This window comes from Triticum aestivum, chromosome 4D (genome assembly GCF_018294505.1).
Source record: "Triticum aestivum cultivar Chinese Spring chromosome 4D, IWGSC CS RefSeq v2.1, whole genome shotgun sequence".
NCBI classification, from domain to species: domain Eukaryota; kingdom Viridiplantae; phylum Streptophyta; class Magnoliopsida; order Poales; family Poaceae; genus Triticum; species Triticum aestivum.
In genome coordinates, this window is record NC_057805.1 from 130,802,716 (window position 1) to 130,817,874 (window position 15,159).

General features: G+C 43.4%; 2 protein-coding genes across 2 annotated transcripts; one reads left to right on the forward strand and one right to left on the reverse strand.

Moving 5' to 3' along the window:
- Nucleotides 1–1,503: 1,503 nt before the first annotated feature.
- LOC123096826 (beta-glucosidase-like SFR2, chloroplastic) lies at nt 1,504–6,511 on the forward strand. Its single transcript, XM_044518596.1, has 11 exons — nt 1,504–1,779; nt 2,320–2,671; nt 3,632–3,770; nt 3,899–4,065; nt 4,172–4,393; nt 4,579–4,750; nt 4,831–5,064; nt 5,152–5,301; nt 5,489–5,618; nt 5,963–6,212; nt 6,302–6,511. Exons 1-10 carry the CDS (start codon nt 1,587–1,589, stop codon nt 6,142–6,144), a joined length of 1,941 nt encoding a protein of 646 aa, XP_044374531.1. The 5' UTR covers nt 1,504–1,586; the 3' UTR covers nt 6,145–6,212; nt 6,302–6,511.
- Nucleotides 6,512–7,693: 1,182 nt separating this feature from the next.
- Nucleotides 7,694–8,663, reverse strand: LOC123096827 (uncharacterized). Its single transcript, XM_044518597.1, has one exon. The coding sequence runs from the start codon at nt 8,539–8,541 to the stop codon at nt 8,035–8,037; it is 507 nt and encodes a 168-aa protein (XP_044374532.1). The 5' UTR covers nt 8,542–8,663; the 3' UTR covers nt 7,694–8,034.
- Nucleotides 8,664–15,159: the final 6,496 nt, after the last annotated feature.

A 15,159-nucleotide genomic window follows, 5' to 3' on the forward strand; every position in this document is an offset into this window, starting at 1 on the left:
TGTAAAAACAACTGAAAAAGAAAAAGTGGTTTAAGAAGTTTCTAGAAGGTTCCCAAAATCGAAAAGATCCACAAAACCGAAAGCTCTTCACGACGCTAAATGGTCGGGCCATGTACTCGCTGGGTATGTTCCTCCTGTGCGAATCAAGGGCAATTCATCACTACGAGCAGCAAATAGGAAACCACTCTGACCAGCACCTAAGCTAACTCACTAGGCTCATCTACCTAGGTGGTAGCGCGCTACCTAACACTCGGTAGGCGCAACCTAGCTATTTCTCGCACTGAGGACTACTAGGTTGGCACACCCTAGCTATTCCTAAAGGACAACGGCCCGCGCCACCCTAGTCGTCGCTCCATCGTGTCAAGGTGGATCCGGCGTCGCCCCCTTGGCCCCGTTTCAAGGCGGAGCCGACATTGCCGCCTTTCCGATGCGTCAAGACGAAGCCTCCCTCCCTCCGGCACAACCACGAAATCCAATTGGACGTGGCGTGAAGGAGGCGCTGGCGTCGCCGCCACACACCCGGTACGCCAGCATCGACGAGTCGGCTCGCCGTCGCGCCACGTCTGGCGCGGCAAGGCCATGCAGGAGGAGGTTCCCCAGCGACCACGAAGGCGCGCAAGCGCCTTCTCTACTACCTCGCTCGCGTTGGTGGTGGCTCCTTGTCCTGTGTCCAGGACCGGTTGATGACCACGGCGAAGACGTCCGCGCGACGACTGCGCAGCCTCGATGGGGAGCTCACCAAGATCGGGGAGGTGTGGTCCTAAGAGAGACCACCATCACCGTCGGCAAGGGCAAGGACAATGGCCAGGGCTCCCTGAGCAGGGTCGGTGTTGGCTGAGGCAGCCCTGCGCTTGATGCAAGAGGAAGCTGAGCGGCTCCTCCACAAGCGTCGGGCGGCGGCCAGGCAGGGCTGTTGCGCCCCCCGCGCCCTTTCGCCATTGAAAGAATCACTCCGACGATGATGACGGCACATACGACTATGAAGGTGCCGTCGGCCAGTCCGGTCAGGCGGACGAGGTCACCATCCACTACAAATTAGTTTAGTTTTATTAAGTTTTACGGATGAAATATCAGCCATTTTATGTAAATTTTATCAAACTTTATGTTCGTCTACATGAATTTGTTGTGTTTGTATGAATCATATTCAAATTTACTTGTATATCGGTTGGACGGTCGGTCTCGGTCCATGAACAAATACCATGTCCGTTTTGTTAGGTGTTTTTTTTGCGAAATTTTTTTCGATCTATTAATCTCCAATCATGATAGTACATGAACACCAGAAATAATAAAAATTAAATCCACATTCATAGACCACCTAGCAACAATTAAGCGAGCCAAAGAAAACATCCAAAAAAATCCACTAAAAACGATAAGTCTCGCACTCTCGTCCACGGTCGCACTCACTAGTGGGCCCGGGAAAATCTGGGAACACCACCTGCTAACGCCACGTGTTCTTGTGGGCCCTCAACCAACGGACCAAGCCCCTACCCTCATCCCCGGGAGCGCCGCAGTCCTCTTCCCGCCACTCCTATCTTCTCCCCCAGGAAAAATAAATAAAACCTCGCTGAGTGGTAGTATTTACGGAAATGCCATGGCCGGCCTTCCTGGCGGTGGCCGCGAAGCTCATCGTCCTTGCGGCGGCCGCCGCGACGGCGGCAAACGCGGCCTCCTACGCGCGGTTCCGGAGGCGCCACCTCCGCCGCATCCGCAGCCCCATCGACGAGTCGGCCGACCCCGTCGCCGATTTCCGCTCCCTGCCCTCCTCCGCCACCGCAGCAGGTCCGCGTTCCTGCCGGTTCTCTTTACTGAACCATGTTAGTATCTGCCTCCTGAGAAAGGCGCTACGTTGATGCGATTTGGTTATATGGTAACGATGAATTTGGTGGGTCATCGATGTCGTCTTATGGTGACTGCTCCGTCTGAAACAGGGATGCTTGTAGTATCGCCATAGATGGCGTTTCATTGTTCTGTAACTCTGTAACTGTTTTCTCTCCGTCTGATTAATCAATGAAATGCGGCCCTAGGGCAATACTTTCGTCAAAAATGTCGTCGTATGGTTCGCCAATTCATTGTCTATTTTTCTTTCGGAAAAGGTCCAATTCATTATCTGCCAATCCATTTTTGAAAATTGTGGTGCTGTGGGTGTGGCTGGTGAGATTTTACCGTTGTCATGCAGTACTGTATTTGTGGATCTTCGCTGGCACAGTTTTGTTCACACTTTGGAAAAAAAATCGAAATAGACGAAAACCCATGCTTCACATTTTGTTTAGCATACTTGTAGCATAAAAAATCCCTGATGGAGCTTCAAATTGTTTGCAGAGGATGATGATTTTTTCTTCGGGTTAGCGACAGCGCCTGCGCATGTTGAAGACAGACTGGACGATGCTTGGCTTCAGTTTGCAACCGAACAATCCGTTGATGACAAGGAGTCCATGCGCAACCAGAAACAAGTCGATGCAGTGATGGCCTCTGCTGGCGGTGATGGAGGCTCTCAGCCATCTTCTAGGCTACGAGGGGATGAAAAGGGTACCGATGGAGAGAAAAGGAAGCCTCTTAGGGTAGCCATGGAGGCTATGCTCAGAGGATTTGAAAAGTTTTCTGAGGGTGAAGAATCTAGTGGTGGAGACAACTGCAGCCACAATGTTGCTGCTTGGCACAATGTTCCATGCCCGTAAGTACATCTATGTTCATGGCAAAACTGTTTCTGAATGAAGAGATAATTTAGTTCGGTTTTGTAATCCAAGACCTCCTTTTCATGATAAGAAGCCCAGGGGCGGACCTAGGGGAAAAGGTTATTGGATGTACGTGTAGACATCAAAGATGTGTAGATTTCAAAAAAATACTATGCATAACAGTGATACTTTAACAATTAACAGTACACCATAATTAGATAGATATAGTAGTGTAAATGATTAGTTACCAAAATAAAGAGTTTACTTGAAATGAATCATTAATCGACGTACAAAATTGAAAAATAATAAAATATCAGACTCCAACAGCGAAATAGAACGCCTTCTTTGTTCCCACTTCTACAGAACAAAGACGGCCTGACGATGCTGCAAAAAAACAAAGAGCAACACAAAGATTGGGATCAGTTTCTAGCATAAGGGGGAATCCTGTCTTTGGATGCCTGGGCTATCTAGCCCGCGTTCCCTGGCCAAGCTGCTGCTAGCTAGACCCCGCGGCTTCTGTTGGCTGGGCCTGCCTGGCTGGCCAGTGTTTAGCTATTTGGATCAGGGATGTCACACACATATGGACTATGTGTATATGTTAACTAGCATTTGTACCCAATGTCCTGTGCACCTGGCCGGATTTATGTGGGTACGCCCCTATAGAAACCGCCCACTAATTAAGAAAGTACTTCAGTTTGCCTTAACTGGCTGACAACCTTCTCATGTTATTGCCTTTTTCCTACTTTAGATACCAGTTCCATTTGTAAATACGGTGCCAAGAGAAGAGCATAAGTGCATATTTACAGTTATCTATTTATGATAATTCTTCATGTTACTATTGATCTTTTTATTCAGTCCAATTATCTGGGTGATGCTGTTTCACAGGCAGTGTTGTGCCTAAAATGTTGCTTATGTGAAATGAACTCTCACATGTCTGTGAACTCAATCTATTTCTTCAGGCAAGAGAGGCTTAAATTTTGGTCCGATCCTGATACTGAGTTGAAACTTGCTAAGGAAACCGGCATTAGTGTTTTCCGCATGGGCGTAGACTGGACAAGAATAATGCCTAAGGAACCAACTGAAGATTTCAAGAGCTCGGTAAGTTGATGCATGGGAGCATGATTATGAACTTCATATGCCTCCCAAAACATTACATTGTTTCTTTCCTTTGTAGCATGCAAATCTCTGTATTGCTGAAACAAAGACATACATTGTGTATTTTCTAGGTTAATTTTGCAGCACTTGAGCGGTATAGATGGATCATTCAAAGAGTTCATGAGCATGGGATGAAAGTAATGCTTACCCTATTTCATCACTCACTTCCACCTTGGGCTGGGGAATATGGTGGATGGAGGATGGAAAAAACTGCTAATTATTTCATGGATTTTGTAAGGTACTCTTCTCTGGCAGTCAAACTGGTCAAACAGATACATTCTTCATTGGGATGTTCTTTTCTTGTTTATGGGCTCTTGAACAATCGCGTTGGTTTTATTGTGTAGGCTTGTTGTTGACCGTGTGTCAGATTTAGTGGACTACTGGGTGATTTTCAATGAGCCACATGTGTTTGTGATGCTAACTTATTGTGCTGGAGCTTGGCCTGGTGGGGATCCTAATGCAATTGAAGTAGCAACATCTGCTTTACCAACTGGTGTATATAATCAAGCTTTGCATTGGATGGCTGTTGCGCATGCTGAAGCTTATGACTACGTTCATTCAGAAAGGTAAATAGGATCTTGTGGCATTGTATTAATTAATATATATACTATTATGAGCTGAATAGATAGAGTGTGGGTCCCCTCTTTTCCTAACCATTCATTTACTGATTGGTAGCAAGAATGCAATGATGATGAGTTCAATGCAAGAATGTGTTCTTCTCTTCATCTAACCATTCTTTTATTGATGACAGCAAGAATGCAATGATGCCAATAGTTGGTGTTTCACATCATGTATCGTTTACACGGCCATATGGTCTATTTGATGTTGCGGCTGTCACAATAGCTAACTCAATGACTCTATTCCCCTTCATCGATAGCATCTGTGATAAGTTGGACTTTATTGGCATCAATTACTATGGTCAGGTGAGTTGAGTACTGTCTGCGTAAATAAATTGCCTGGTCCTCTATATGACAACATTTTAAAAAATTCCTCTTTAATGCAGGAGGTAATATCAGGACCTGGTCTAAAGCACGTGGAAAATGATGAGTACAGTGAATCTGGTCGTGGAGTTTATCCCGATGGGCTGTTTCGCATCCTACTTAAGTTCAATGAGCGATACAAGAGCTTAAACATACCTTTTATCATTACTGAAAATGGAGTTTCTGATGAGACTGATCTGATTCGGAAACCATATATACTGGAGCACCTGTTAGCCATATACGCGGCCATTTTAATGGTATGTTCTTAGTCAATCATGCATTTTAGTATGTCTTCATGAGGAATGTGCATAACTTCAGCACACTCATAAGCATATTGTTTGAAGGGTGTGCGTGTGCTTGGCTATCTATTCTGGACAACGTCGGATAATTGGGAGTGGGCTGATGGCTATGGTCCCAAGTTTGGGCTTGTTTCTGTTGACCGTGCTAATAACCTAGCACGGAAACCTCGCCCTTCGTACTATTTGTTCACCAAGGTACCTTCTAGTTTCAGCGAATCTTGCTAACATGATAAGTCTGTTCCTTGTTTCTAAAATATAGGTGTGTTCTTTTTTGTTAAACTTTGGTTCTTTAAAAGGTGAAACATTGCTAGACATGTCGTTTCCATCAATAGTTTGTCTTTTCTTGTGCATGTTTATTATTAAGCACACATATTTGTTACAGGTTGTCACAACTGGAAAAATTACGAGACAGGACAGAACATCTGCTTGGAGGGAACTGCAAGAAGCTGCGATTCAGAAGAAAACACGCCCATTTTACAGGGAAGTAGATAAACATGGGCGTATGTATGCAGGTAGATATTGATTCTCTTAAAGCATTCTTGTAAAGAAGTGAACTGTCAGGATCTATAGGTGGTGGCTTGTTTTTTCTAAACACAACTTGATTAGTAGGGCCTGCAACTGCTTTTGACTGGTCATGAAATATGTCAATGCTACTGGCCTCTGCTTAAGCTTCAAGATTAAGATTTCCACTTGAATTGGTTATCATAATCACGTTTGAGATATGCTTAGCTATTCTCAGTTTGAATTATTCATTGAGCTGTGGGAGGGCTGACAAAAAACAGCTATCTAGAATGAGAGTTGTATTGCAGTGTTTGCTTCCCAAATCTAAGCATTGCTGGTCTTCTTTGGCTTACAGGGGGTCTAGATCGGCCTATTGAGCGAGCTTTTGTATTGCGGGACTGGCGATTTGGCCACTATGAAATGGAAGGCTTGCAGGATCCTTTGAGTCGCTTTGTAAGATGCGTTATGCGACCATTTCCATGCAAGAAGATTCACTACATTGAGGACGATGCAATTTCTTACTCTATTTCTTCTTGAGACCTGCTATTGTAGTTGCTATTCAAGTTCTGTTTCTCTGGTTACAATAAAAAAACATCAAACTTTTGGTGAGTCAATATCCGTGTGTTTTGTTGTTCCTTTTTCTGTACACATGACCTATTCAGAAGTTTATCTTGATTACTTGGTATCTGTGTAGGGTAATATTTCCTCTGGAGGAAGCACATAAGAAGTTCTGGCAAGTGGAAGCTTCACATTTTGCATTTTAAATGTACATGGTTATATACTGTTCACTGTAGTAGTAGAAGTACCTTGTAATTTCCTTCTGCTTTAGTTTGTTCTTATCCCCAGAACGTCTAAACAAGTTAAATTGTTGATTTGACTGAAGATGCAGCTGATTTTTTGCCAACTACCTTGTGATTTACTAGATTAAAATATCTTTTTGCAATATACTTGAGCTCATAAGTAAGTTGCACACTTCTTGATTGAACACGATGCCGGTGAAACATTTCACTGAGCATATGAGCATCTTGATACCCTTATGTACAGATTCCATGTTTTTTTAGATCTGAGCACATATATACGTTCAAGTCAAGTGAGTTAATGGCTGCTATTTATGGTCTAAATCAGTGCAACCATCATGTGATCAGCCCTACCATCTTACTTGGGGTATCCTAGTGTCCAAATATGCGGTACAAATAATGGGAAAATTCTCCCCTCAGAAAATATATTTATGATCAGTTTTGAGCAGTTCTGTTTCTTCTTGTAGGATTTTGCCTCCTTAGAAAATAAGTATAAGATTGCATGTCAGGACTTTAAAGGTTTAACTATCACATAACTTGTGTACATGGCCTTGCATGTAAGATGGGGGAAAACTCTCAGCAGAAGATGCAGCGGGACAGTGGATTTGACACTCATGTAGCTCAGCAGGGTATGTTTGTTGGATAAATGAATTCATACCTGTCGGGGTGGGTGTAGTGTAAGTGAGCAGGCTCTATGGTTTGGCTTGTTCACATGCATAGGCGTAACCACCTAATCCAATTTGATCCATTCTGAGGGATCAATGCAGATCCATCCTCCTGCATGAGCTCATGGATTCATGTCTAAATTTAGCACTGCAATGTTTTTTCATTTTGGGAAGGAAAGCATCGCCAAATCTTGTTGGAACAGCACTGGCCTTTGCCTGACTTTCCAAAACCTGTATGATAGAATATAAGTGTATTTAATGATAGATCGATCTTGTAGTGTCAGTTTAGTGTTGTAGATGTTGGTATTTGTTTCTATACTGATGGTCGAACCTAAAAATGTTACCCTGCCTTGGGCTAACTAATGAAACTAGTCATATTCCACTTGCTGTACTTGTACCTGCCAATATCTGTTAACCTTCACATTCCACTTGCTGCCTGTACTTGTCCTGTTAATATCTATTACTGCAAGAGACAACAGATGGTTGTGAAGACCATTGACGGGTCATGTCTACACGACATGCAGTGAAATTTTGTTCCTTTTATCTCATGCCTGTCATTAGTTTCTTTGATGGTGAAAGGGAAATCAAAGGATCTCATAGTAGTATATTATCTTGACCAAAATGGGAAAGAGAATGGGAAAGCATATCATATAAAATCCATCCATAATATGGTAGTACATATGAGTAACATGGAGCTATGAAGTACTCCCTCCGTAAACTAATATAAGAGCGTTTAGAGTACTAAAGTAGTGATCTAAACGCTCTTACATTAGTTTACAGAGGGTGTAGTAGATAAAAGGAGTTTGGGCGGTTGGCTTAGAGGTTTATAAATACCAGGACAGCCATACACTGCTATATAGGCAGGACTTTGGGCTATCACCTTTTGAAGTACATAAGCAAAATAGTAAAGCACCAGTTCGACGATTATTTTTAGTACGTACATAGGAGCAGGATTGAAGTATGGATCAGTTGTTCTTAACAACTGGTGCTGCCCTCTCCATGAGGACCACTGGTTTTGGTCCGGCACAGTTGGCCTTCTCATTCTCCTTCTCTGGGATGTGGAAAGCTGATGCAGGGAAGATCTTAGAAAAGCCGGCAATGCTCTTGCAGATGAGCTTACCAGTCGCTGGTTCGTCAAGGGAGATCTCCTCCACAGGGAGCCACACCATGAGCTCCCTGGTCTTTATCCCTTTGACCTTCTTGATCCTGCCCTTCTCGGCGAAGGCAGTGATCTCAGTGCCATAAGACACCACCCTCCCCAGGCTCTGGAAGACGTGGTCTATCCTCTTCTTTTGCTTGAGCCACACATACCCAGTCTCCTCGACATAGCCGCACTCCATGATGTCCTTCAGGGGAAGCAGGCCATTGGGGAGGCCTGCTTCCTTGAGCAGGAGCCTGGTGCACTGCTGGCAAATCTCATCGTCGTAGTACACCTCGGCCTTGGCCTTGAGCTCGTCGGCAACAAGAGCCATTGTCTGAGGGTGGATGATGTCTCTCTTCTCACTCACTCTCGCTCGCTCTTCTTTCCCTCTCTTTTTTTTTTTTTTTTTGCTCCCAAGCAAGTTTCTGAGGCTTAGATGTGTATGGTTTTGTGCTTCGTAGTGGAAATGGCCACCTTTATATAGGACATGTCTTGTGCAATTGCGCCTTATTATCTTGCATGAATTTTTCCTTCTTGCCATTATCATTCAATGCATTGCAGTGTACCATGCTCATGAAAGCCGTAGGGGTCCTCTTCTGGCGGTGAACTTTTGCAAGGATGCAAAATATCATCTATTCTTGTATCATACAGAAACATGACTGTCCAGATTACAGAGTAGGAATCTTTCCAGCGATTTGGGTTGTTTTTCTTGGTTTACCTTAATTTTAACCGCCTCAACACAAAAGGTGATATAAACTGAACAAACCTATTTTCTTTCAAACGTTTACTGCTATGAAGAAGTATGTGCTCAACACTCTAGGGTGAGCATGGCGTTCGTCTGTTGTCTTCCGTTCTGTCCTATATATATACTCCCTCCGTCCCAAAATATAAGATCATTTTTGGGACGGAGGGAGTATAATTTATGCATGAGTGAGAGGAGAGTGCTTGGCTACCGAGTAAATGGCCACAAAGGTGAGTATTTCATCCTTCTCTTCCATTTTCCTTGTAGTTTGGGAACAATAGTCTTATCCAATGCTAGCATTCAATCTTCCTGTTGCTAAGCATAAATAAGCAAAAAACAACAACTTAGTTCTAATAACATCTTTATTCAGTATACTACTGTATTTGGGTAGTGCACTTACCAGCTCCAGCTCCTGAGTTGGGATTGTTGTTAACATGCAAATTACTACCAGGTAAAAGATCCCTTTTTTTAGGGTATCCTTTAATGAGAAGGGCGGGAATTTTTTCCAAGCTTGATCTGGGTATATCCAGTACAGTTTTATCCTGGCACTTGGGACCTCCTTGCTGCCCTAACTGTAAGCTGCCACCCTCCACTGCCCAACACCTGACACTGACAGATTTTGCCTTACTCAGTGTCTGGAATGCACATGGAGGACATTCAATGTTGTAACATGCATGTGGTAAGACGGGGGCGTGACCTTCAATGTGTTCATGGATGACCTGATGAGTCTGCGGACAGGGCATTTAGTTTCCTAACCTAACATTACGGCAGAGAGACAGTCTTGAGCAGTCCCGAGTTGACTTGGCCTGACGGTGGAGCTTGAGGGCATTATCTTCTGCTAGTACATCACCACTATGTTAGATAACCTAGTACAATGTAACTGTTTGTCAGTCCAAATGACTGGCCATCTCTTTTTAGCTCTGGAATTGTCGTGTCCATTGGTCATTTATAGTATGAAGATACCTTAAGATTCTCTCTTTAGATAATGGAAGGAACATCCTCCCAGCAACTACATCATGCGATGCCGACAGCCAAATTTTATTGGAGATATGTGAGGTAGATGTGTTTTCTATACGCGCATCTATGCCCCTTTTTATCGGGAACAAAATGGTACGTATATATGCCTGATCACGGGTTTGATCTTGTGCTAGTTTTAGTTGTTTGTATAATTTTGGTGGAAACGGCCAAAGACAAACTGAAACACAGTGAGTTCCTTATGGTTTCAAACTCTCAATGCATTTGGATCATGTGTTTGGATGTGGTGAATCCGGGACGAAGAGTGTCCATGAGTACTTGTCTTTTCAGATATAGTAATACGTACATGGTTTCTAGAAGTATTAGCATTGGTAGAATCGCTGCCCCCAGTTCAGAACTATTAGGCAGGACATTATTGTCGCCATGGTCCTGCATTTGCCTTGTTTCTTCCCTAAGTAATACGGTGTTTAAGGCCTTACGTCCATCCATTAATCTGGAGGTTATGGGTGCAGACAGTTACATGAGCAGCCACGATGTCTCAGCAGCCGGCAATTTTTCTGTTGGATGCTGGTGCCCATGCACACAGATCTGTGTTTAGGAGAGATGCATATGAAAGGAAAAAAGAAAAAAGGTGGCGGCATGCATGTGCTTACTTATTTGCCTCCATGCATGGTCCCTAAGGAAATACGTAAAATATTTGCCTTCATGGTGATGGCGCCCTCTCTCCGGGCTCCGGCTCTCATTATGTAACTGCACAAGTAGATAGTAGTGCAGTGGTACTGCTCTACAGTATTGTTTCCTGCCAGGAATTGACTGATGATCGGTAAAAGATAATGGGCTTCATATAACAAGCCGCAGTATGTATGTATTTATGTATGTCTCCTGTAATTATTTCAGTTACTTGCACCACATGGAATGATGATACCTTAGGAGAGGATGAGCAAAGTTGGAGATAATAGGCATTGCAGCTGCATTTTACCTTAACAACTTGTGGTTGCGAAGGAAAAACTAGCTAAGAGCATCTCCAACGAACCCTGCTTCCCCTCATAAACGCCTGGCAGACAGCCCGAACACCATGCACCCGGACAAAAAATAACCATCCAATCATCGCGGTCCGTCCACTAGTAGAAAAAGAGTCATTTGTCCCTGTTCGTAAGGGTCATCTGTCTCGGTTTCGGAACTAGGACTAAAGGGTCGTTACTAATGCCCTAGGCCTTTAGTCTCGGTTCTTACACGAACCGGAACAGATGGGCCTCCACGTGGCCGCTGCGGCGAGCCCAGGCAGAAGGGCCTTTGGTCCCGGTTGGTGACACCAACCGGGACCAAAAGGCATCCACGCGTCAGCAGCTGGCAGGAGCTAAGGGTTTTTTTTTGAAAGGGGGTGGTTTAGGGGTTTTGGGGGTTAATTTAGGTTGTTAGCTAACTAATAGAGAGAAGTGTCATCTTTTATCTTCGTGCTTGGTTTACCAACGCTACTGCTATGCCTAAACATGGCTTAGATTGAAGTGAAGGCAACATGTGGTGCATGTCGAAAGTAATACTAATCCTAACTTGATGAAGTTTGGATTGTACTACTTTTGACATGCACCACATGCATGTTGCCTTCACTATAATCCAATCCATGTTCATTTCAACCGCTGATATATAATAACTCTTCATGCTCGCATCATGCATCATCATAATAACAAGTCCTACTAATCATCATCATACAACTCCTACTCGTTATTAATAACAAGTCATACGATCATCATCCTCATAGTCATCGAACCAACCCTACTTAATTGTTCTTAGCACATGATCATCAGTATTAGGTAGGACCTAAATACCCTCTTTAAGGTAAAATAGCATAAAATAATATAGACCCTGACTCTCCATTATGGAGAATGGAGATCATCCTGTCTCCAATTCTTGCCCTTCGCTTCCTTTTGCTTCCAAGAGCCTCCTTACGACTGTCCATACATTTTTTCCAATCTTTGATTAGCATGTCTCCACTTCTTTTAGAAATCCGGTATGGATAGTTGAGATTCGTAGGATGACCTGGTTGTATGTTCAAAACATCAAGACTACCATTCTGATACATCAAATGAGGCACACAATCCTCTGGGATTCTCTGTTGAAAAACATAGTAATAACTTTATAGTTAGCAATGATGTACTAGTTTTAGAAGTATGCAAAAGATGCACGGATGTCGTAATAGTAAAAATTCTTACCAGGGTATCTCCATGGTAGTTACCGTGGTTCAACACGTGCACTAGTGCACGTATTGACCATAATGTTGAGGAGTTTGATTGTAGATATTGTAATTCTCAAGATCAGTACAAAATGCGATCAGATGATTTTTTTCTTGATAAGTTAATTCAGAGCCTTCGGTGTAGTAGGTTATGTCTACCATCTTCCGCACATTCTTTGAAGAATGAAAATAAGCTGTCAATGCAAATAAGCTGTCAACTATTTTGAAATAAACAATATAAATTAGATAATAACTATGTTTGAGAAACTCACATAGTGGTAGAATTGGAGGCGTATCAACAAGGACCCAAATGTCCATATTGTCTTGCTCGATTTCAGGATCACCAAGATCCTGGTGACAAGCATACCCTCATCAAAACCATACATCTTGCAAAGTGCTTCCTATTTTTTGCAACCAAAATGGGTTACGCTCTCAAAATTGTACAACTTTACTTCAAAATCCACACCATGATGGGTCCTTATGTGAATTTTCTTTGTTTCGGAACTTTCATGGTCTTCAAAACCCATCCTCTCCAAGACATAGTGTCTTGCATGGCATGGGATAAGCTAGTCGAATTGTAAAAGATGAAAAGTACACGTTGAAATATTTGAAGTCGTGCTTAATTACGAAAAAATAACACTTGTCGTCGTTGTGTACCGTTTCAACATCGAAGGTCTCCTCCAGCTTAATGCTGAAGCGCCGATCTTCGTCCAGGTGAGGCCTGTCGCACAGACCTCGGTCATCGTGGCACCAGTCGCACTCCCCCGGGAGACTTTCGTCGTCCGAGTACGACATTTCCTATGTTCATAATTCAAATATTAAACTTGTACAATTAAATATATGTACTAAAAACCTAAATTAGATCATTATTATTCATCACAGGATGACTATCGGTCTGTCGAGTCTTTTCTTGAAAACAATATGAGCTCACGTGGTGTACATATTCGACCGTCGGTGATGGTAGCTCCTCCTTTCATTCCCGAGTGCATTGCACCAAGTTGTCTAGCACACGGGAATGAAGGAGAAGCTACCCCCACGACAACAGTCGGGATTCTTCGTCCTCTTATATATATATATATATATGGTGGAGACTCTCCCTCACTAATTCCTCTCTGACATTTGCGACCGTCGGTGATGGTAGCTCCTCCTTTCATTCCTGAGTGCATTACACCAAATTGTCTAGCACACGGGAACGAAGGAGAAGCTACCCCCACGACAACAGTCGGGATTCTTCGTCCTCTCATATATGGTGGAGACTCGACAGACTTAAATTCAACCCGAAATATTGTTTAAAGTCAACCAGAAATATCGTTCAAAATATCTTATAGGACTCATATTGACATGGAGATTTGGCTGGTCTCACCTCGAGGTCGGAGGGGGGTCGGTGACGGGGACGACGGCGGGGATGATGGAGGGGGCTCCTAGATTTCTGCAAAAACAAAAACCCTATAAGCTATCAACTAATCAAATGCATACGCCTTGCATAGTGCTCTCCAATTTTAGCATTCAAAGTAGGAGTAGTTTTCCCTTTTGAGCATTCAATAAGCAAAACCAAATCGTAAAATAAAGTAGTATTCAAATTAGCATGCATTCAATTATAAGCAAAACTACATCATCTCTCGCGTCCGTACATCGTCGAATATTATCACTAATACACCTCGAATACTATCATACATATAGGATCGCTAATACAGCTAGAACCGTAGCGCCCGACGGGTATCGGCGCAGGCGGTGGACACCCAAAGAGAAGGAACCATCACAGGATCATAGCTCTAGTGAGATCCCTGAAGAACCTGCCAGGTATTGTCGAACCTCCCTCCAACACAACCATGTAGCGACGGACGTGCTCGTCCTCCTCGCTGACACGGTGACGTACCACCTCCGCGGTGTCCGGAAGCCTCGGCACCATCACTGGCCCACGCGACCGCCACCAAATAAGGATCGGGTCAACGACGGGCTGGCTCCTCACCAACCTACGCCCCCCGGAAGGTAGCACCTCCCAATACCAGCCCGGCGGAGCCCAGTCCCGGACATGGCCCCTCTGATCAAGCCGACCTCCTCCGCCGAGTCGACGACGAGGATGCGGGATAGGCATCGTCGACGTCGATGCAGGAATAATTGCTTGAACTAAAAAAATAAACTAGTTCTATTAATTGTCTTGCTAAAAATAAACTACTTCTATATAGAGTAAAATAAAGTAGTTTTATTAAATCAACTAGTTCAACTACTAAGCACTTACTAAAAATAAACTTGTTTAACTAGTTCTATTATTTATCGACCCCCCCCCCCTCATGTCGAAGTTATCGGGGAGGGGGTATATCGACAAGGACATACCCGATAAAAAATAAGAAGAGGAAGAGGAAGAAGAAAGGAATAGAGGAGAAGAACGAAGAAAAAAAAGAAGAAGAAAAAGAGGAGAAGAAGAAAGGAATAGAGGCTCTCCTCTATTCCTTTCTTCTTCTCCTCTTTTTTTTTCTTCTTTTTTTCCTCTTCTTATTTATTTCTCCACTTCTTCCTCTCATCTTCTTCTCCTTCTTCTTCTCCTCCTTCCTCTTCTTATTTTCCTTTTTCCTCTCCCCCTCATCACATGTCCAAGGAGAAGAAGAAGAAAAAGGGAGAAGAAGAAGGAATAGAGGAGAATAAAAAAATAGTAAAATCTATTTTTTTTCTTCTCCTCTATTCCTTCTCCTCTTTTTTTCTTCTTTTTCCTCTTCTTATTTTTCTTCTTCTTCCTTCTTCCTCTTTTCTTCCTCTTTTCTTCTTTCCTTAATTTCTTTCCTCGACGACCCTAACCCTAAACAGTACAACTAACTACAACGACTTCGCTTGCATACATATGAACAAATATGATCGATCATCTATGAACAATATAAAAACATCATATGATATATGAACAAAAAAATCACATCTATGAACAAAAAAATCATCTAATCATATATTTTTTTACGGCGGCGGCGGCGGGGGGCAGGGCACGGGGCCCGGGGCTCACTGGGGGCGGCGTC